At 37.7% G+C, this 22,885-nt stretch overlaps 2 protein-coding genes across 3 annotated transcripts in view; both read right to left on the minus strand.

Moving 5' to 3' along the window:
• Positions 1-800: 800 nt before the first annotated feature.
• Positions 801-2,718, minus strand: dkk1a (dickkopf WNT signaling pathway inhibitor 1a). The gene is made up of 4 exons (XM_056761236.1): positions 2,476-2,718; positions 2,014-2,155; positions 1,777-1,926; positions 801-1,516 (listed from the first exon to the last, which is right to left on the minus strand). The coding sequence occupies exons 1-4, from the start codon at positions 2,656-2,658 to the stop codon at positions 1,266-1,268; spliced, it is 726 nt and encodes a 241-aa protein (XP_056617214.1). The 5' UTR covers positions 2,659-2,718; the 3' UTR covers positions 801-1,265.
• A 2,142-nt stretch (positions 2,719-4,860) lies between these two features.
• The window catches only part of prkg1a (protein kinase cGMP-dependent 1a), a 41,392-nt gene continuing 23,367 nt past the window's right edge, over positions 4,861-22,885 (minus strand). For both annotated transcript variants that reach the window (XM_056761311.1, XM_056761310.1), the window contains 15 exons: positions 19,738-19,843; positions 17,644-17,707; positions 15,330-15,407; positions 15,144-15,238; positions 12,374-12,439; positions 11,595-11,669; positions 8,521-8,617; positions 7,880-8,019; positions 7,624-7,713; positions 7,370-7,511; positions 7,115-7,278; positions 6,910-7,032; positions 6,755-6,817; positions 6,371-6,437; positions 4,861-6,258 (listed from right to left, as the gene is read on the minus strand). In XM_056761311.1, coding sequence (XP_056617289.1) covers positions 6,160-6,258; positions 6,371-6,437; positions 6,755-6,817; positions 6,910-7,032; positions 7,115-7,278; positions 7,370-7,511; positions 7,624-7,713; positions 7,880-8,019; positions 8,521-8,617; positions 11,595-11,669; positions 12,374-12,439; positions 15,144-15,238; positions 15,330-15,407; positions 17,644-17,707; positions 19,738-19,843 — 1,469 coding nt within the window. In that variant the 3' untranslated portion in view covers positions 4,861-6,159. The remainder of the gene's footprint in view (positions 6,259-6,370; positions 6,438-6,754; positions 6,818-6,909; positions 7,033-7,114; positions 7,279-7,369; positions 7,512-7,623; positions 7,714-7,879; positions 8,020-8,520; positions 8,618-11,594; positions 11,670-12,373; positions 12,440-15,143; positions 15,239-15,329; positions 15,408-17,643; positions 17,708-19,737; positions 19,844-22,885) is intronic.

Raw genomic sequence — 22,885 nt, forward strand, 5'->3', positions numbered from 1 at the left:
AAAGTGCTCACAGAGTGTGTTTCCTAAATTTCGTAAATAATAATTATCTTCTTCGGCAAAGAAGCAAAAATGTGACAACATCTTGGTTCTGTGTTAGCCACCGTAACGCTTCGAAAGGGAGGGGTGAGCGGTGGAGTGAGCCGTTGGTTGCAATTTGCAACCTCACCACTAGATACCACTAAATTTCATACACTGTACTGTTAAGACGAAACATAGGGGATAAGTGGTAATTCCTCTCTAATTTGCATTGTGTTTACACTTCTCTACACATTTTCTCAATGTTGTTACAAACTAAGGGTTACTTTTAAATTTCCAATTGTATGAGGCATATCTGAAGTGACTTCTAGATAAAAGCTACATTCAATCAGTGCGTCTCCAGGGATGAACCCATGTCCTTTTTCTTTATCTTTTTAACTTTTTTTGCCACAGAAGCATAGCTCGCCATGTATTTAAACCATAATATGTATTTCCATAAATAAGCAACAATAGCCCATGCTTTCTACTTGAAAATACATACATTGAATTAGAAAGGCCCATTTTTTCCTCATTAACATTTATTCATTTAGCAAACGCTTTTATCCAAAGCAGCTTACAAATGTAATGCTACACAATATAAAGCGTATTTTTTGCAAAGTTTAGTGTCCCTGGATGCTGAAAGTTTAAACTGCGGAATATAGCGAACAGTGTAAGACATTAGATTTAAAATATCCCTAAGTGGTTTCTTTAGATTGCAGCTGTGGCAGTCTTGATCAGAAACATCCATCAGAGAATACAGAGCACAAGTCCGTCGGTTGTTAATATTACTTCAATGATATATTTTAATCACACAAATATCTTTACAGTTTCCTTAAAATAAAAAACAGAGTACCGATAACAATTAAATCATACTGTTTGCACATTTACAATATGTGAATCATAAAATATACCATTATAGAATCCATATGCTCAGTGTTAAGTGCAATTTCTGACTACGTATTTACAATACAGTAATTTACTGCAAGAAGAATAAAAGGTTCCTTATAAAGGGAAACAAAAGCAATCTGCCTTTTGTGATGATCCAGGAAATAAAGTCTTACATAGCAGAGTGTACAATAGAAACATCCATACGCTGCAGTTTCTCTGCGACCGTCCGGGAAATACGATCGGTCCTTTTAATGGCGCATCCTTCCGTGGAGTCAGTTCTCATTTGTCACAGCTGCACGTGTGTCTGCATGCATGCGTGCATGTGTCGTGTGGCGCACAGAGCGGTTCCTGCGTCTGCGGGGTCAGCGCAGTTGGCAGGTATGCAGGTTTCTGGTTTCTGCTCCTACTTTCTCTCTCTGGCCCCTGCAGGACAGACCGACACCGCAGTCGCAGCGCTGGAAAATCTCCAGACCGTGGGTACCTTTCCTCCTGTGACGCGTGCACACCTGCCCTTCCGTCAGCACGGGTTTACAGATGCGTGACCAGAAGTGCCGGGCACAGCACAGGCCTTCCAGACAATCGGAGGACCGCAAACACGTCTCGCCTTCGCCACCTGAGAGAGAGAAATGACAATGATGTCAGACCGGTGCTGTGAAGAGTCATAACTTGATTCATGACAGCCAGAGTTTTGGAATCACACTCGGGCAGCAGAAATAGAGACTGTGGTGAGAAAATATGTTTCAGAAAAAGAACGAGAAGACATGAACAGAAGAGACTGAGAAGACAAGAAACAGATTGAGAAGATAAAAAAGGAGTAAACGGAAACATTATGAGAAAGAAGAGAGATAAGAGTTCAAGAGACAGATTTGTCACCTTTCAGTGACTGCTGTGGTCTTGTCAGGACTGTGTTTCTTTTTGGATGTGGCATCATAGTGAAGTTCTGCCCTCGTGTTACTGCTACAGTAGGCACGTCCATTTTGCCAGCCTGTTGAGTGGCATGTATATCAGCAGGTTGGCACACACCTGAAAAAAATGACACATGTTGCAAAATGACTCCAATAGCAAGCAGTCAATTAAATTAGGTCGTCAGAAAATTAAAACGGATTTTACCGTTAATGCATTTGTTTCCTCCGCAGCACATCCCGTCTCGTGCGCAGCGCTTCCTCCGCCTGCGACAGGACAGACAGACTCCCCGGGACCCGTTACAGAACTCACCGAGTCTGCACTCAGAATCAACCGAGCAGTCTGGTAACTGTGAAAGAATACATTTTCACTGTATTAACATTAGAGTCCAGAATGCACAAACGTCACATTTTTTTATTTACGCGTTTGGCAGATGAATCAATCCAAAGCAGCCTATAGTGCATTCACAATATTATTTTTACACGTACATTCCAGTACCCGCGTTCCTTAGATTTGAACCCACAACTTTGGAACATTTATATCCATGATAAACTACATAGACATACATGTGGAAACCACATAAAATGTAAAACAACTAGGTCAAAGTTTAAAGTAATATATCAGTGCGTTCCTAGGTCATTTGAGCCTCAGCATCCAGTAAACACGTACCGCCGGCCCGCCGCTGTCCTCGGTGCCGGTTACGCGCGGGCTCGGGCTGACCGCATCACTCTGGTTGGATGCGGCGGGTTGATGTCTGATGGAGTTCCTTAACAGAGATCCAGCTTGAGCATTTGCATTGATTCCTCCGCAAACGGCAAGATAAACAGTCACAACGAAGAGCAACGAGACCATTCTCGTATCCTTGTTTCACAATATATCTCAGAATATGAAGATGATAGGTGAGTGAATATATCCAAGACCAGCTCGTGCGTCTCCAAGAGTTTGTGATAGACACATGAGTTTTATACACGCGGGACTGTTTGTATATTCCCGCCCCATCCACGCGCTTACCACCTCCCCTCTTATCGCTTGCGCACACCCAGCGCAAACGTCTGCGCAGGCAGGTGGAATAGTTACGCAGAGGCGCACTACATCCCCGGTTTATGCATATTCATTTAGTCGTACGAAAGCTATCGGTAACTGGAGCGTACAGTTGCGCAATCAGATGAATATACTGCATATGCATTTCACTTAATATATTATAATAAGAATTGGTTTATTCGTATCATCTTTCGCAACGGTTGTGCGTAATAACCGCCGCACCCTCTCCAAAGCAAACATAAAGCGCTTCAGGTGGTCCTTAAAGGATATCATTATACACGACGGGGCCTGTCAGCAGACCTCAAGTCCTGGGGCCTCATTTATAAAGCGTGCTCAAAAATCTCATATTTATAAAAAATATAAATAAGTCTTTGCCGTGGAAAAGTGCAGCGCCACGTCAGGGTCTGAGCAGACGTACGCACTTTTGCTTGTCCGAGTGCTGCGGGCTTTTTAAAATATAAGCCAATCGTATGGGATTTGGACGTTGACAGGTGCTCTTTCATATATTAATGACAATAATTAGACATCGTTAGAAGGCGGAGATCAGAAACTGTTCAGCTATGCACAATTTTTAAGATCATTTGTGATTTATAGATTTCACATCTGACAGAGAGGTGTACACGCATTTTCTGTGCGTACGTACGTTCTATGAATCACAAGCACGCACTTTGAGAAATGATCGCAAGATCAAAGTTTGGACGGTTTCTAAGCAGCGTTTTAACTGATTAACTGGTCGTTCACCTGTCAGCACATAATGAAAATTTACTGTTTATTATCGGTTTATCATACGATTTATTGCAAAGAACATTCATTTCTATAATGCAGATTTTAAATGCAAAATGACTGGCTATCATTAAAATAGATTAAGATGATTAGGTCAGCGCAGATTGCAAGGAAAAGGTTCGCGCCCCTGAGAACACAGACTGGATGCATTGTAATAGCTTTGGATAAAAGTGTCTGTGCATGAATAAAAATGTGAAATAGTTTTTTAAGGATACAAGTAGAAAGTAAAATTCCCATTGTCAGTTTCATTTTACCACACCTTTGAGTATAGACAACTCAAAGGCTACAAGTTCTGGAGATGCGTAAATCTTTGATCGATCAGATTTTCTTAAATTAAAAGGGTTTGTTTTCGAAACCCAGTGCGTGACCTGGTTGTTCATTGCCTATATACTAGATCTGATGAAGTATTATTTTGAAATCAATCGTTTTCATAGTCATCGTCTGTCTGTGAGGTGAGTAGGTCTATTGTGATTTTCCTATCATTTTTGCGGATGCGTCTGTCTAATATTAACTGGTAAACTGTCGCCCCCTTCTGATCACATGCAGAGTTGCTCATCAAACAACTTCAGAAACACTTTATTTTAAGGGGCACTCGTGTGTCTTCATAGAAAATCAATTATTTTCGGTTTGTAGAGCATGACACTTACATGGAAACGCAACAAAAAATCTGAATGTTTCTTTGTTGGTTTCTCTTTTTTGCTTTGTCAGAGCTTACATATGAATGCCTTTATAACAGAATAGATGATTTTTTTTAAAACCTAACAAAACATATCTTGATGTAATAAACATTTCGATTTTTTGTTTGTCACACAGCAGCTTTGCTTATAGACTTGTCTAAAGGATTATTATACACGACCGGTCAAAAGTTTTTGGACACTTGGATGAAACATTTATCATTCTCCTAAAAAGGTTTTCGTATGAAGGTGTATGCTTAAATGTCTGAAATTAATTTTATAGACAAATATAATTGTGCAAATAGAAACTTTTTTCATTATAAACTCCTTCAATTGTATTTATAAAAATGAATTTGAAATGTATGACTTTGACTAAATAATGAAAAAAGAGCATTCTGTAAAACCACAGAATAGATGGGAACTCTGTTCCATAATACTGTATTAAGCTACTTGGAAATGGCAAGAGAACATTTCTTATTCAAGTTGAAGATGATTAATTAAGACAAGTTTTATGTTTTGATTTGTTTTAATGACAACATAATCCTCATGGTTCCCTTAGTGTTACTCAGTTTTGGTGAGCATACTTTTTTTCAAAAAGGTAAAAAATTGTGCGTAATAACTCGGCGAGCAACTTTTGACCTGTAGTGTACTTTGATGTAAACGTTTTGTCATTTATCATCTTCCCAGCAACTTTAAATGATAAAAAAACTTTTCACTGTTTTTATCCTCGAGAGAAAACGATGAAAGTGATGTTGACAGATGTTTAATTTCCAGCAGCGCTGTTTCTTAAGGTTTCACAGGCACACAGAGGAAGCTGTCGTGTGGACACTGAGTGTCTAAAACAGTTGCTTTATTGTATAAAAAGGACACAGAGAGCGTCCATTGGACAGCAGCAGGCTGAAGGGATTGTACTGAAGGCATGCAGCACGACGAGCGGTTCGGGATGCCGTTGGTTTAAGGCACTAATACTGTTCATATTCTGACACAGCTGAATCTCTGCAGAAATGTTTACAGTATACCTGCAGTCCCATTAGTCCTTTGAGCACGCGGTCAGGAAACGGCCAACCAATCCAAGTTTTCCTTCTCTGTTTTAACTCTTCGGGTGTAAAATCTGGCCATTCACAGTGATTATTCCTCATTATAAATGCAACTAGGGCAATAAATACAGTACGCTCTTATCAATGAAGCTATGATTTTGAGGCACGTCATTTCATGGAATAACAGTTCGAGAAAACCAGCCCTGGGCTCAGAACGTTATGAACCGTAATGGCCATCGTACTTGGCAATAAATTAACAGCAAAGACAGGTGAGATAATGCGTCTAATGATGCCGGCGTTGCATGGTGAAACCAAGCCATACACGTGAAACAGGAAACGTTACATGTCGAGAACGCCAGCGTATGCGTGTGATACTATGCTACTATGTACATGTGCTATAATGAATGAGTATTACTTTAAGAGTAACATTCAGGTCTGTCTGGACCGTACATCACACGGTCTTCAGAGTAGTCTGCACACGGATTGGTGCATGAAGAGTTTGCAGCCAATCAGGGAGAAGAACAAATCACTGAGGTCACAACCTTTTCCCGAAATGGACTGTCTCTTCAATTACCTCACAGTTGGTTAAACATGAGCACACACACACACAAACACGCACAGGATTATTTTTTGCGTTATGGACAGTCCTTTTAGAGTCGCTCCATAAGTACATCGTGTCACGACGGACAAGCTTCATCGTTTCTTCTTGTTTTCTGAACAGTTCTCCTGATGTCCATACAGTAGTCAATCGTCCAAAGCAAATCCTATGTGAGCAGTGTTAAGTGTCTATGTATGCGTGGCCACGTGTGGAGGTCTGTTTAAAAGTCTATGTCCCATCCTGAGTTGTCATCAGGCGGTGGGTCTTCGTTGTCCTCTGGAAAGCTGTCAAAGTTACTGGTGTCCGTGGATGACGTTAACTGCATGAAAGCAAAAAGAAGAAACACGCTAGCAGTTAGTGTGTTAAAGGGTAGGAACGTTTGTTTTACAGATTAAATCTGTATAACATGAGTATTTACATTAGATACTTACATTAGGAATGATGGGGGGCATCAATGTCCCTTTCCTCAATCCATCCCAGTTGAACCCTTCAAACCATCTGTGCACACATATTATGACATGGAATGATTCATAAAACTGTATGAGTGTCTTTATAAAGGTCAATGTTTTTAAGGCGATGCAAGCAATTCCAATTTTTAACCATTGGATCACATTCATCTGTTCAACTAAGTAAGAAATGTAAGCAAACCTGAAGGTGTAAAATAATCGAGAGAGTTTTTCTGATAGGCTAAAAGCAGTGGGCTGACTTTTATTAGATTTTATACCTTTTTTCAGAGTTTATGGCTGTCACATTTAATGTGTGGTGTTACAAAGAAATATCACTTGCAGCACCTTTATGGAACGTCTCAAACTCACTTGTGCTTTTGGATATCTTTGACACCATTCTTCAAGTTTCCAAGTCTTTCAGAGGGAGCGTCTCTGAGAACAAAGAAAAGATAGAAATCATTGTGAGTACGAGTGGATTAGAGTCAAATTTGTGCTATATATTTCTGACGTTTTGATGGTCATACCTGCATAGCTTTTTGATGAGATTGGCAGCATTTTTGGTAATCTTTTTTGGGAACTCTATCATGTCGATGCCTCTGAGAATGATGTTGTATGTTTTCATTGGATCAGGGCCTGAGAAAGGGGGACTGAGAAACAGAAATTAAAGGCTTGTTTTTGCATAGCTATACACATAATCATTTTCCATCGACGTGCTCCTCTCCGCCTTACCTGCCGGTCAGTAGCTCGTACATTAGGATCCCGAGTGACCAATAATCTGCAGATATGTCGTGTCCTTTGTTCAAGATGATCTCTGGGGCCACGTACTCTGGCGTGCCACAGAATGTCCACGTCTTCTTGCCAAAACCGATCTTCTTAGCAAAGCCAAAATCCACCTAGAACGGATTTACACAAGGAGGTTGTTTCTTTCACCTCTTGAAACAAGTGGCAAACTTAGACCTGCTTTCATTCAGAGCCTTTTCTCACCAATTTGGCATAACCTCTGTGGTCCAGTATCAGGTTCTCAGGTTTGAGGTCTCGGTATATGATTCCTTTGGAATGCAGGTAAGCGAACGCCTCCACCACACACGCCGTGTAAAACCGCGTTGTTGAATCATCAAAGTTGCCCCTGGGATTAAAAAAAGGTTGTGAAAGTCTATTCCAGTCGAATATAAGTCATGACATTATGAGAAAACATACTAATAAAGAGCGAACAGATTTGTATTATTGTAATATCTCACCGGTCTCTGAGGATGGTCCACAACTCTCCACCCAAACACGCCTCCATCAGCATATAGAGGTATTTACTGTCTTTAAAAGTCCTATATAGTCTACAATAACAAGAGGAAGATATTTTCAAATGCTGATAATACAGCAGCTACTTTAACCTTAGGAGCATAAAATAACATTCTATAAAAGAGGAAAAGTTCACAACATAAACAGAAAAACTTGATGTTAACCAATGAGCATCTGTCCCGGGTGCTGATGGTACAGTACCTGACAATGAAATCTGAATGTGCCTCCTGCATGATGAGCTTCTCAGAGCGGATGTGCTCCTGCTGTCTCGTGTCTACGATGTGACGCTTCTTCAGGATCTTCATGGCAAACGTCTTCATCTCATCACTCTTGAGCTGCACCTGAAAACACAACAGTTTTGAACTTTTAGCATATTTACATTTAAAGATATGTTATGGTAACAATGAATTTAAATGAACAATTAATTAAAAAGGTCATCAAGTATACTTTTAAGTACATGTATGGATTATGTAGTGAATATATACTAGTTAAGTATAACTTGGGTTTAAGTGAATTTAACATAATTCTTATAGCTTATTTTTTAGATATGATTTTTTCACTTTAATACTATGTTCCTATGTAGGAATACATTTTTATAAAATATACTTAGGTGTAATTTCATACCTAGTGGTACATAAATACATAATGTATGTGTATGTATATTTCTAAGAAGTACATACAATTTAGACTGAAAGTATACTTATTTTTTTGGCATGCTAATAGCACGCTTGCAAAAAAAACTTTTGTATTGGAAAGTATATCAAAGTAATAATAATAAAAACAATGACACTTATTTATATAACAAAAATATATATATGTTTAAAAAAAAAACATTATTTTACCAGTTCAACACGTCCAAATCCTCCAACTCCAAGAGTGTCAATGATGTTAAAGTCTGAGAGGTTCAGGTTGGAGAAGAAGGCATTCTCTGCCTCATATCTAAAGTTTAAAACAGCAGAAAAACAGTGAGGGTTAAATTTAAGAACACATGGAAGTTCTTTCCTTCTTCTTCATGTGGGATATCAACTAAATCCGAAATTCCTCCCAAAAAACTCTGATAAATCTACTGCAATATGAAACAAGTGATATATGGCATTTAAACAAAAACCAGTCCGCTACTGGCATCAAGTTATTTTTAAGCAAGTGAACGCTGCTTTTAGCTTCTCTGTCATCAGGAGAGGTTAAGACACATAAAACCTGAAACTATTCCAAATAAAACACAGCTTACTGTTTGTTTGCAAACTCAAGCTTGTTCTAGTGACCAGCGAACACAGCCGTGTATTTTCCTCCACTTAGAACTCACAGAAGGGCCCACAAGGCAGAACCGCCAATCAAATTCCTTGAAAATAACTCACTTGAGTGAGTTTATGTTGTTGGCTTGGCAAAAATTGCTTCCCAGTGTCAGAGGTTATGATTTTCCATACACACTACCAGGGGTCCCAAAAAACAGCACACACGCATCAGTTATTAGCCAGTCCGTTTCACATAATAAGTTACTTGGCTAACCAATGGAGAAGGAAATCTTTTCTGGGTCAGAAATGTGAACACGGACACAAGTCAAAACAGCTGACCGTACTGACCCAAAGAAATTCAGTACTTAGCTGAAATGAAAGACGAAATTTACGATCTGGATTAGGAGAGAGAACAGCAGGATACCTGGATAACAATATTGTACATAAAGATAAATTGATAATAAAGATTCCATGAAGGAATTAAATGAGTTTTGTATGTGATGGCCGCAGGGATCTGAAATTACCTTCCACCTTGTTTTTTGCTGGAATAAAACTATTCACAAGTTTCCTGGTCAACTGATGTTATGTCCCCAGGAGTCAACAAAGTAATTGGTTTATTAATTGCTTTGATTATAAAATAAACCCTGGTGCCCCCGCTGACTGTGTCTGACACTGCCCCAGGCTTACATTCCCCCATTTCATTATTTATAAAATGTAGCCTCTGTTAATACATGAAAGTGAGTTTAAATGACCACAAGGTGGCACTACAGACGTTTGTACTGGTAAAATAAAACCAAATGGTTGAACATTGACTTTTCTGTTAATTTTACAAAAGGAAACAATATTGAAAATTCATTTTGCTTTCTCGAGTTAACATCGAAGGTCATGGATTTGTATTCCATGAAATGTACATACTGCTAAAATGTGTAGACTGACACCTTATGTGGTTTTGGATAAACATTACAGCGAATTGCATTAATGAAAATGTCTCAACAATCTCTTATTGCTCAAATGGATCTGTTGTGATCAAGACTGTGAGCTTTCTAAATTCTGCTACTTTCATGTCAGAAGGCTTCCATCCTACCGCTGAGATCTGAAGAATGGCGTCATAGCTGTTTAATATGTCAAATATTAACCTGCGGGGGTAACTCACACACAGCCACTGGCTCATTATCCTCTTCCTAAAACTGTACATTTAAGAAGCATCTATCTAAACCGAGATTTAACATTCTGGTGCTCTTCGTTTAGGGTTCACACTCGTACTCTTCTGGGCAAAATTTATTGAACTAACTTACTAACTTAACTGTATTTAATGTTATGTTTAATAATCCTTTTTTTACAATTTAGATTTGTAGGATTTTGATGGTTAAGTGTAATATTTCTTTAAACGTCCAATGTGTCATTTATTGGAGGATCTATTGACAGAAATGCAATATAATATACATACGGTATATACATATAAAGACCTTACATAATGAAACGTAATGTTTTCATTACCTTACAATGAGCAATTTTTATCTACATGTACCGTGTGTCCCCTTGCATGGAATTCGGCATGTTGCTTCTACAGAGTGCATTTAGTAAATAGGTGATTTCCTTCGGCAAAGAAGCGGAAAAGTGACGACATCTTAGTCCTGTGTCAGCCACCATAGTGCTTCGAAAGGGAGGGGTGGCGTGAGCCATTGATTGCAATTCGCAACCTCAACGGCCGCTAGATCCCGCTAAATTTCATACAATGGACCCTTAATAAATTACTTAAATAATTGTTATTTTTTTCAAAATGTCCCAATAACTTGTTAAGCAGCTTTTCGCATATACATAAAAAATATATAGATTAAGAATATAAATTACGTTTGATGGCAAGTTAAAATAAAAATATTTCCAAAAAAGCAACTTTATATGAATAAAGTTGTTAAGTATAATCTTATAATAGACCCTATACCAGAATAGATGACTCAAGGACAAACTCCTAACATAGTAAACTGTAGCACTGAGAAAATACTAGCATGGAAAGCAGGTGTGACAGTATAAATGTGTAGGGCAGTGTGTATTTGTCTCATTAAAGCGCTCTGTATGTGTCAATGAGGCAGCCGAGGTTCAGGTTTGTAGTTTAGATCACAGAGGAAGCAGAGCAGGAGGTGACAGCTGCAGATGTGTCTTAATAAGCTTAAATCTGTGACAGTCGCACGCTACAGACTGCTTTCCATTATTTATCAGCGCTGATTTACATTGCAAATCAACAGATAGGAAATAGTAGGAAACAGAAAAGTTTCAGTTCAGATGTAAGGGTTATGTAGTGGAAAATGAGTTTCTGCTATCTCACAATCCCTCGTTCTGTCTGTGCACGTCTGTTATTCTCCCTATGAATTGTCGCTGTGATAAGGTTTCATATTTCTCAGAGCGGATTATTTTCTCATCGCCACTCAATGATAACATTTTTCTATCTTATCGCGTTTCTTCTGATTATAAACAGTTGCCGACTGCCCTTACATAACATGTCCTCTGGATTCTATGGTTCTATACAGTACAGTACATATTTTTCTGTAAGGGGAAAATTGGCTAACGTCACCAAATATTGCTTCGACAAAACTAATTTAAAGTGATCAGTTACAGTATATGCAGAATAGTTTAAGACAACGTTAAAATATTGATTTGTGCAGAAAGTCAGAACAGATTTGACTCACTTTGCATTGGCTTCAGCATCCTCGCTGGTTTTATTCGTCACGTCCTCCAAACCTCCAATCAGGTGTTTATAAGAACTGCAAAGAAATATTTACAACATTTTTATATTTGTTTAATTTAATTTGTTATTTTTACAGATTTTGTATTTAAAAGTAAGCCTACAGTACACACTACTTTTAAAAGGACATTATTTTTCACTGTAAAAAATACTCTAAAATATCTGAACGTTTCTAGCAACTGGGGCATAAGCAATATTCCGTAAAATATCTTTTGTAAAAATGTTTTTCTCAAAAATATCCTGTAAAAAATCCAGAAATATACCATTAAAGTAATACTTTTTTCTGTAAAAAAATAACATGTTTCTCTTGTAAATTTTGTAGTCTTTTTATGTTTTTTTTGTTTCAAATATATGTGATAAATCTCCTAATAAAACAGTTAAATTACATTTTTATTTATTTATTTTTTTGGACAAATAATAAATGATAGTGAATTTTTTTGTACAAAATGAAATAACTCATAAAAATGAAATGGTTTCTTTAAGAATAAAATAAGCTTTAACCCTCTCCCTGGTCACATGTCTCTCTCATACTATCGGTCTCATTCTCTCTTCAGCTTTGTGACACGTGTGATGCTTTAGCTATTTGTGTTGAGCTTGATTTTCTGACTTTTATATCTGCTTAGATAATAACCTTCATACCCACAGATTCACAACTACAAAATAAAAGCATTGTAAAAATTCAATAAAAAGTGGAATATCTCTGCAGATGTGATATGTACTCACTCTCTGTCAATCACAAGACACGTGACAGTCTCTGATGCGATGAAGTTTGCCGTTCTGATATCCTCACTAATGAAAAATATACAATACAATATTGTGATACAGTGCTTATAATATGTGTGTACATCCAGAAGCATAATTGGACAGGCGGACAGATATAGAAGTCATAAAAGTTGCACGAAATACCATTAAAAACTGAGAAAAATGCGTAAAAAGTTCCACAGCAAAGAAAGATTATTAAATTCAAACCTAATAAACTATGAGCGATTTACTTGTGCCTTAAAGTTTCTTGATTCTCTTCTTTGTCACTGTCGCCCCAGTCATCAGAGTCTGAATCCCAATCTGACCTCATGATGCTCTGCATGTGTTCACTCGCTATCTGACCTAACTTTACATACTGTACACTAGTAGCCTACTGTACACATCTCACCAAGACTTCAACAATGAATCTGTGACATCTGTCCCACCCCTGAAAGATCTGACCATAGAAAGAACACACATCAACTGTCCAAAGGCAAAGACATTTAATGCACAGGCAAGCCGCCGTCTGCACCAGTGTCCAACAGCACATAGTGCAGGACAACACACACATACACGCATGTGTGGTGATGGATCCATTTCCATCTTAGCACATATGCAAGCAGAGGTGAGAATTCTTCACAACACAGCGGATCTAAAGCTGCCACAGCACAAATACACAATAACACTAGAGCCAAAGGTCACAGCTGCTTCACAACATAGAAGACAAGAAGAACGGAGAGGAGAAGAGAAGAGAAAAGAAGAAGGGCAATTCCAACGTTATGGACGTGACATTTCGCGTTATGGATGTGAAATAAAAATGCTCAGAGAATGAATTTGTTACGAATATATTGACCAGTTCTGTTTATATTTTTCTAAACCCTTGTTGATAGAGTCTTAACATAAAAAATGTCAGTCTATAAACAAATTTTCTATTTTAAAAAAGGGAAATAAACATGTGATAAAAAAGGACACGTTTTTTGGGAGACGACAAACTTTGTAAGATTTCTGTGAAATAAAATGCACAATCTTGAAGCAATAATACCCAATGAATGGAGAAGGGATGCCTCTTTATAGAACAGTCACTTTGTTTAAATTTTTTATGTGTCCATTTATGAGGAATATGTAGCTGTCTTTGAAATATCTTGCACTAAAAATAAAACAAATGCTTCCAAATTTGAAGAGAGATCACACATGGGTATTTGAGCCACCAAATGTTATATCTGTGCTGTTATATTTTCGTGGTAAGGTTGACATTTTCACGGAATTGCCCAGAAGATAAAAAGGTCATGGGATCAATGCAAAATGAGTCCAATGTTAAAGCTTCTGACAAATTAATAAACTTCAATGTGTTTTTTTACTAGAGCACGTCCACTTGCTTAAGAAGTTACAGCACAAAAAAGAAAACCAATATAGCTGCCAAACATTGATCCCTGATCGATCATTGTCAAATGCTTTTAAATACACATACATACACGTATGAAATTAATCCTAGGATCAAGAGATTTTTTATCAAGTTCTGATCGGTAAAGATCTCCAAATGAAACACAAACGCACGCAGTATCAGGGCACTGTCTCTGCTCTTACGAAAGTGTTTAAATGGTCTCTGAGGAACGGTGAAAGGAACCCGAGTGACCGTGTAAAATGTTCTGATGTTCAGAACCGTGGCTCATATTTTACCTCAGATCACACCCTCACAGCTCCAGAAGAAGACTGTCGAGCAGGACACCTGATACACCAGAGCATATCAACACACTATCAGGATCGCCGTTTCCCGGTAACACAACTCACGCAGGATTATAATCGGTGTAAACAGTCCCCATACACCGGAATAGAATAGAAATATAGAATTAAGCAAAGCAGAATAGCTTTTATATAAGAAAATATAACCGAATTCAGATATAATAATATGATAGAATGGAATCCCTTTTCATACAGGATAATTTTTGGTGAAATTATTTCTTTATTTTGAAACAGAAATGGTCTCATTACAACAGATGCTATTTGTGATGGATTTCTCATATACTGCATACACCAACGTCACCAACCTCAACATTATTTATAATATCTCTGTAACCTAACTAGCTTTCATTAAGAAAACCATATGTGTTTTCTGTGTTTTAAAGATTATAGGAACAGATGAACTTTGAGTTTGGGGCTGTAAAAACAAACTTGCTTCGTCCAAATAAAACACAGATGTAACTGAAATGTGGATCGTGGATTCACATGTTCTGAAGTTCATCTGAACTGATAAAGATCAGTGAATTAAATGTATCCTAGAAACCCCTTACTTTGTTTAGAGTAAGAATGAATATGTTTTAAAGTTAATTTTAATATCTTGTTTTTCCCCTCGTGAGACTAATCCTTTTAATGGATTGCATCTATCAAGTGATCCGGTGGATATGTTACAGAAGCTATTTTAAGTGTGTAAATATGTTTATGTTATTATGTGGCCTCACTAAATAAAACAGCAATGCTTTTAAAGAAGAATGAGATGTCAGTGTTTGCTTTGAAAAGTGCAAACACTAAACTGTGTATATGTCACAACTTTTTCAAATTCCAAGAGCGCTTCTTCTCAGCTGCCACAAGATGGCAGCATGACCTTTAAAAGCTTAGAGACCTACTGAACATACCTCCAAACATGCCTGTGTATTTTAGGTTTTGCATTAATTTCAATTTGTTTTATGCATTTTATTTGTTTATAGAGCAGGAAGGTAAGGGATCATAAGAGCTGCATAGTAGAAAGCAATCTCACCCTTGTAGGGCCTTTTCCCCGAACGAATCACCTTTCCCCAGAGTACGCAGGTAGACGGGTTCCTGACCAGGACAGTCCTCACGAGTCAATGTCACCTGAGAGCAGACAGCATGGACATTAGTGTGATGTTAAAATGGAGTCATCTTCATGTCATCACTACCTGCATTCATCTAAAAACTGACTTACTTTTCCTTTACTGATAATAAAGAAAGTGTCTCCTCGTGCCCCCTGTCTGATGATGTAGTCGCCGTCCTCATAGTGCGTCTGTAAGAGAGAGAGAGAGAGAGAGAGAAAAACATTTGGAGATACAGATGGGGAGATGTAAATGAATACTCAGAACATTAATGTTCAACTGTGTCCCTGTTAAATAAACAAAACTACATTTTGTTACATTGGTCTACATGCAAAAATGAAAGAAAGTGTGGCCTGTAAATACAGAAGATGAACAGGTCGACGTGCAAACACAAAACCAAGCTGATGTAAACGTCTCGCTGGAGAGACAACAACCCCCAGCTGACAACCAGCATCTCTCTGATCCCCAGCGTGCTAGCCGAGACCTCGACCTCCAGACACGTTAGTCTGAAATCAGATATGACCAGCAGCACGGAAACTGAACCCCACCCACTCCGACACAAGCAAACACTCTGTTCCAACATCACCTCCAACCTGACCTCCAACAAAACCCACACACACCTCCTGCAGTGTGAGATCTGGGGAGGAGAGAGAGAGATGCTTGCGAACTCTCCTTTGGTTAAGGTTGGGAAAAGGAGCAGAGGTTAAACGGCCATGGGAGGAATGTTTTTGTATTTTATCTTCTGAGTCATTCAGAATAAAAGCCTTTCTCTTATATATTAAATACGATTTAGACAGTGATGCTTGTTGTTATCAGAAAATATTACATCCTGGTCACATTTATGTGACATTATTGGTGCTACTGAAATGCACTAACGTGATGTTAGGTGCAAACAACCTACCCTGCATTGAGATGGACCGCCTATCTTATTAACATATGGACACAGAAATAAATACATTTAGAATGCAAAAATAAAAGTAGAAACATAGAAATTAATGTGGTATTACAAAAATGGCATTTCGTGTATTTATTTAATAATTTCTGCATGAATTTATTTATTAATTTCTGCATGTATTTGTTTATGTATTTATGGATCTATGCATTTTTTTATTTATTCATTTATACATGTATTTATTTATTCATTTCTACATGTATTTATTTATTTATACTTGAGTCATTTTTCGTATTCCATATTCTGTACGTATAATGTCATTTATTACATTGAAAAATGGTAAGATCCATAAAGTGGTTGAGCCCTTTTTTTCTTCATTTTAATGTGTAGCATATGTTCTAAAACCTAATGTTAGAAAAATATTTATTTTTACATCTTTTATTGTTTTAAAAGCATGTAGTGTTCCTGGGGGGAAAAAATGCCAATTGGTTTGATATTTTGTTATCCAAAGCCAATGACGTTCATGCATTTTTAAGTGTGTCTTAAGCATCCAAATGCTTTTTGGTGCCACTGCAGCTAAACTGTTTTAAGATAAGTGGATAAACTGAGACAGAAAGTACTCAGGCTGGCGTAAATATTCAGTATGGTCCGATGTCTGATATTTTAAATATCAGTCGGCTACAGTGATTGTGGAGCTGCTTTAAATACAAGTCCATGTTCTGAATAGGACTCCCCAAATCAATGAAAGTTGAAAATTTCAGCGTCTCATTTAAAGTCGATTACGAGGCTCTTGAGTCCTCATATTCTTAAAAATCATCCGTGGAATGAGAGTTTGACTGGTGTTTGATGTGACTTTCTGTCATATATTGGCCCAGGTCTAGACCACGGTCACAGGGTTATCAACAAATACACACAGACTGGAAAACAACAACCTTTCACCCTTAAACGCACAGAACGGCTGCCCAATCCCCAACGGTAAACTTTCTGCTGCTGATGGGGTGAGGTAAGGTGATGTAGACCATTATGTGTGTGAATGACAGACTGAATGAGGACTAAGGTATCCACAACGACTATGGCCCATCCTCCTTTGCTATATTTAGTTTAAAACATTGATTGTGTCTTTTTGATGCCTTGTGCAAAGTACAAGTGGACGCCAGACGCATGCTATCTGAGAAGTAATAGAGGGAGTAAAATCATCTCCAAATTAAGTTATTGAGACACTAAATACAAGAATCCAAGATACCCAAAAGTACACAACATTCGTAGGATCGTAGCGCAGCCTAAAGGTATTCGCAGCTATTACGCTATGCTGTTTGAAGATCAAATTTAGAGTTATCAAAATGTCTTCAAAGTAACCAAGTATTTGTTCTTCTGTCTAAACAAACAAACATACAAATAGCAGATACTCACAGAGTGAATAAACAATAATCTATATCAGCTAGAGAGCTGTTTGCAGTGTCTGACTGTTCGGAGATCAGTTCAGACTTCGGTTTAATAACGTCTGTGTTTGCTCAAGGATCAGGAAGATCTCTTACCTCCTCAAGGACGTCAGCCAGTTTACTCAGTATTTCCTCTGGAAGTCCTCGAAATGTCGGGACACTGCAACCGAGACAAACCTTACATTATTATGGAGAATCTTACATGTAAAAGTAAATGAATCGACAGAAGTCCTTATTTAAAGATGTAGTGGCCTTTTTATATTCAGGTTTAATCAGTCAGACACATGTGAGAATGTGATCAGGACATGTTGCAGGCCAGACTTGAACCCAGACGGTCTTTATTCCTTATGAAATAATGTTAACGTCTCATTATTTCACAGACACGTTCAGCACTTTTTATCTTTTCTCATTCTCTCCGCGTTGATTAATATTCCGAGCAGCGGGTGAATTTCCTCTCTCGCCCGAGACAGTGGACACAGCTGGTCACCATCACATTTCTGAATAAACCCAGAGCCACAGAACCAACCATAATATCACTTAATCACCTTAATTTAATACTTCTAAACGCATCCGGATACTTACGTAATAGAGGACAAGGTTTGTGTCTGGCTATTCTGTGCGCACAGAGAGTAAATAACTTACTAACACACACATAATACAAGCTGTAATTAATAAAATACTAAATAATCATGTTTATCATAAGACAGCAGGACAGGGCATCTGATCCGCCGTCCTGCGGGACTCAATTGTGCCTGATGAGATTTGTACATGTTTATCTGTTGCATCAGTGAACGCGGGCACACTCGCAGCTGCATCTCGTGTGTCATGAGATCTTTATACATCAATAAGAGCTCATGCATAAATTTTTTAAATGTCATAAAAAATTCACGAGTCCATTAAAATCTCATATTACAGTATGTAAGAACTGAAGCAGTGCAGCATTAAGGTGAGCTGGAGAGGCACAGGTACCAAAGCTGTTACAGCTGAAGGGATTTTTAATAGCTGGTGCTTTAACTATTATTGTGTGAATTATATACTGTATATTTTTATATATAAAGTGCAATTTGAATCCTAAGATGACTTAAAGGGATAGTTCACAAAAAAATGACTATTCTGTCATAAATTACTTAACCTCCAGTTGTTCCAAATCTGTATAAATTTCTTTGTTCTGTTGAACACAAAGAAAGATATTTGGAAGCATGTCAGCAACTGAGATTTCTGGGACACCATTGAGTCCTATTAAAATAAATAAAATATACAATGTTTTTTCCTACTTATGGTAGTCAATGATGCCACAGAAATGTCAGTTGCTAATATTTTCTAAATATCTTTTTTCGTGCTCAATCAAAAAAAGAAATTCATACAGGTTTGGAACAACTTGAGGATGAGTAATTCATTACAGAATTCTTATTTTTTGACAAACTATCCCTTTAAAATGACATCTCAGAAGATGCATTAGACATTTCAGAACAAATGGGGCCATGAGAAATACAATGTATTTTTCCTTTTACAGTATTGTGCAGATGGCACCACATACCTGCAAATAGTGTTACATCACAGGCATGTTTGCCTGACAAGATTTCCTTTGGGCTAAAACCAAGTCCGAAATGACTCAGCAGACACACAAGCTTGACTCAGCGTCTGACGCTTCCACATGCACTAAGCTTTAATGTGAACAGCTGGTGAAGCGTCAATGAAAAACATACAAGTGCTGCTTATGCATTAAAAAATATATATATAGCAGTAGGAATATGGTAATATTAACATTAAATGAAACCGCATCAGTTGATTCATTGAAAATGGTTTCATTACTGTTCATTTGAATTATTTTTATAAGACTGACAGCAAGCTCATGAAAAGAGACGGAGGAGACCTCAGGAGCTTAAGAGTCTATTTGTTCCAATGAATTACTGACGCCTCCAAGAAACTCTTCTGCTCCATCTCAAAGTCTTTGATGAAGATTTCTTTCATCCAGTTTTGGCTCAGGATCCTGACAATGACGAATTCCATCTTTAATATGTAAAATGTGCCTCATGTTCCCTTTTCTAGGTGCCATTATACAAATTAAATATCTGATGATAAAATGAAAGAGATGAAAAAAGAAAGGAAGGAAGGGAAGAAAGAAGGCGGGGTAAAGAAAGGGGAGGGGCTTCAGAGAGCACACGCTTTCATGATGAGACATCTGCTCACCTTTTCAATAACTCCATGTATTCGGCGTGTTTGATGAGTCCCGTTCTCATCATGATAGTCTGGAAACACTGTCTGTCGATAGCCCATAACTTCACAGCGGTCACAGCTGAAACACACATCAGAAACACACAGCATCAGTTCTTTAACTTTAGTCTTCTTACTCATTCTCTTTAATATTGTGTAACGCACTTCAAAATAATTGACTTTTGAAAAGATTTATTTGCTCAAGAAACAAAACTGCATTGGACATTTAGAGAGAAAACCATTATAAGCACATTTTAGTTAATGTTATGCTCAAGCAAGAAAAAGCCAATGGGTAAGATAAATAAACGTTATTTTAGATATATGCTCCGACAGCAATCTTACAACTGTTTTGTTTTTCAAATAGCTTGTTTAAAGAACGTTTAAATATTTTAATGCAAAGACGACACAAACAATATAAAGAAAACATTTGCTGTATACTACACATCAAACAAGGTCTAAAATAAAAAATAAGACTCATTCTGAACCAGTTATGGAGATGTTACTTTGAAGTTGTATTTCTTACTTTAATGTATTAAAACATAGTCAGAACTGTGTGACGCAGTGACTTCTAGGACTTCTGGGTTTCTATAGGCGTGCAAAGCTGTAAACGGTCCATCCTTGATATCGAGAACACATCCGGGTTCTTTCGTGCGTTCTCTGTTCTTGTGTTCTTGAGTATTGGAATTGGACTGTGACGGTTATTGGCGACGTAGCGAGAACGCAAGGCCACAAGACTGCCGAAGAACACATATTGAGAAACGGACAATATCTACCCTTTTAAAGTGTACTTTGCTAACATGCTAGTATGCTACTATTAAAATTTGCATGCCACAGTAGGCCTACATTAAAGCTTATTTGAAATGGTAACGTGTTAATTATTTTAATCAGATATATAATCTGGTTGTATGATGCTAGAAATTATTTACACTTACGCTAAATATAACCATTTAATGCTAAAAATCATGCAATAAAATCAAAACAACAAACAATAAACAACAGTTATTCCAATAAATATTTACTGAGCACCAGAACATAGTCACTGACTCACCTCATCCAGCACAACTCATCTGACTTTATGATGGGCTCAAATCTTTTAATAGAGTCTGATAACAAAAGGAAATAAACAGCCTTCGAAACAAAACTATGCTGCACATCAGTTATTTATCAATTAAGGTGATAACATTCATCATTTATAACACTGACACACACGCACACACATGTATTAGGATTCACAAAGCAAGTAGATTAACATTAAAATCCCATCATGACAACACAATATTGGCAATATTGGCTTTCTAAGGAGGCTTTAAGAAAAGCCAACAGTCCGGAAAGTATCGTTGGCTGTTGGCGGATGGCTTCATGTGCCTGGTCAATATGTCATTGACCACCAGGTTTCTAATATAGGGTAGCCAATGGGATTTCTATGGTCAAGCAGCTTCCCAGTCTGTGTTTTTTCCACCAGGACTAACCTGCATGGAAATTCATGGTGGTCTTTTTTATCAGGGCACCCAGGTGGTCTGTCTGGATGTGAGATGATACTTTTTACAATAGCTTTAATAATCAAAATAGCAATTTGCTGATTGTTCCATGAGATAGGGCTGTTATATTGGCTCTACTCTCAATAACCTTCGAAAACAAAACCTAAATCTCTTTAAATACACAAACAGATGAGGAAAGATCATCACAGACGTGCGGAGTACGGTCATGTTTTCTTTTTCTAAGGAACAGTTACATGTAGTGCTATTAGTACTAGTACTAATATTTCTAGTGTGGTGGTGTAAATAAAAGTCTTAAAACTGCTGCTGTTAAGATATTTGGGGATTATATATCTTATAGTGTTTTGAGACATTTGAGGTGATGATTCTTTAAATAGTATTTCTAAAATACAATAACAAACTACCCTTTTGGGTCTGTCGACTGTCCTCTTTTGCTCTCTCTGTTCACAGTAAGCCAATATCTCTAAACAAACCTGAAATGAACTCAAGTATTTTACAGTAAGACAGCAACTTTTGCCGATAGTAAAACACGAAAAAGGTAAAACACATGGTGTTTATAAAACAGGCAAGATCATTCTAGTAAATAATCTAATTAATGCAGTCTCCCGGTGGTTTATTTAGCATATTATGCATTAAGTGAAAGCTTGGCTGAAAAGACGTGTCTTTAATCTAGATTTAAATTTGGAGAGTGTGTCTGACCCTCGCATAGTATCTGGAAGCCTATTCCAGAGTTGAAGCGCTACTTATGAGAAAGCTCTACTCCCTTTGGTGGCTTTAGTTACTCTAGGTCTTATCAAAAGTCCAGAGTTTTCAGATCTTAGAGAGCTTGATGAGCTGTAATCACAGAAACAAATCAGATTTTTATATTTACTAAAATGTCAGCAGTGCCTTAATTTGCTTGAAAACTCAATTTCTAGCACATTATACCGAAAGGCTAAAACCTTGCAGATGTGCAGACGACTGATGGATGATTTTCCATTCAAAGGTTGGCCAGAAGGGTATAAACAAAATTCCCTAAATCCCTTAATTCGTCTATCATGAGAGGTAGCTATGGCTGGGACCAAGCTGTGTTTTCTGCCAGACCAACTTCAAGCAAAGGTATAAACTAAATACATCAGACTTTCTTCTGACACCTGTATTATTTTCTGCCTCCGGTAGCAAAGAGATACACAAAGAAACCAAGACAGAAACCTACCAATGCTATCCGTTTATATTGTGTAGCTCATCGTTCTCTTTCAGCTCATTGCTTTTTCTTTCTTGCCTCTCTGGCAAACAACGAAAGAGCAAGGACCGAAAAGAGACGAGCCACATAATGGATAAACAGATATCCCCAGTAGATTTAGCTTTTGTTTAGTGCAAAACCGCCGTTGTGCAGACGGGTGACTATTTACCCTCTGAAACACCCACTCAGTGCTGCGTATTAAAGAGCAAACTCAGAAAATCGGCTCCCGTTTGGACCCATAATGACATTCAGCCCCCTGGCACAACAGAATTTATCAGATGCACCCATCAACTAAAAAACATCCACCTACACAGCCACAATCCAACATATGTTCATAAATACAAACATTGTTTGTGCTGCACTTCACATTAACTCCATATTTATCTGAAGCTAGATCAGATGTCCA

The sequence above is a fragment of the Triplophysa dalaica genome, chromosome 11, assembly GCF_015846415.1.
Source record: "Triplophysa dalaica isolate WHDGS20190420 chromosome 11, ASM1584641v1, whole genome shotgun sequence".
Classification (NCBI taxonomy): domain Eukaryota; kingdom Metazoa; phylum Chordata; class Actinopteri; order Cypriniformes; family Nemacheilidae; genus Triplophysa; species Triplophysa dalaica.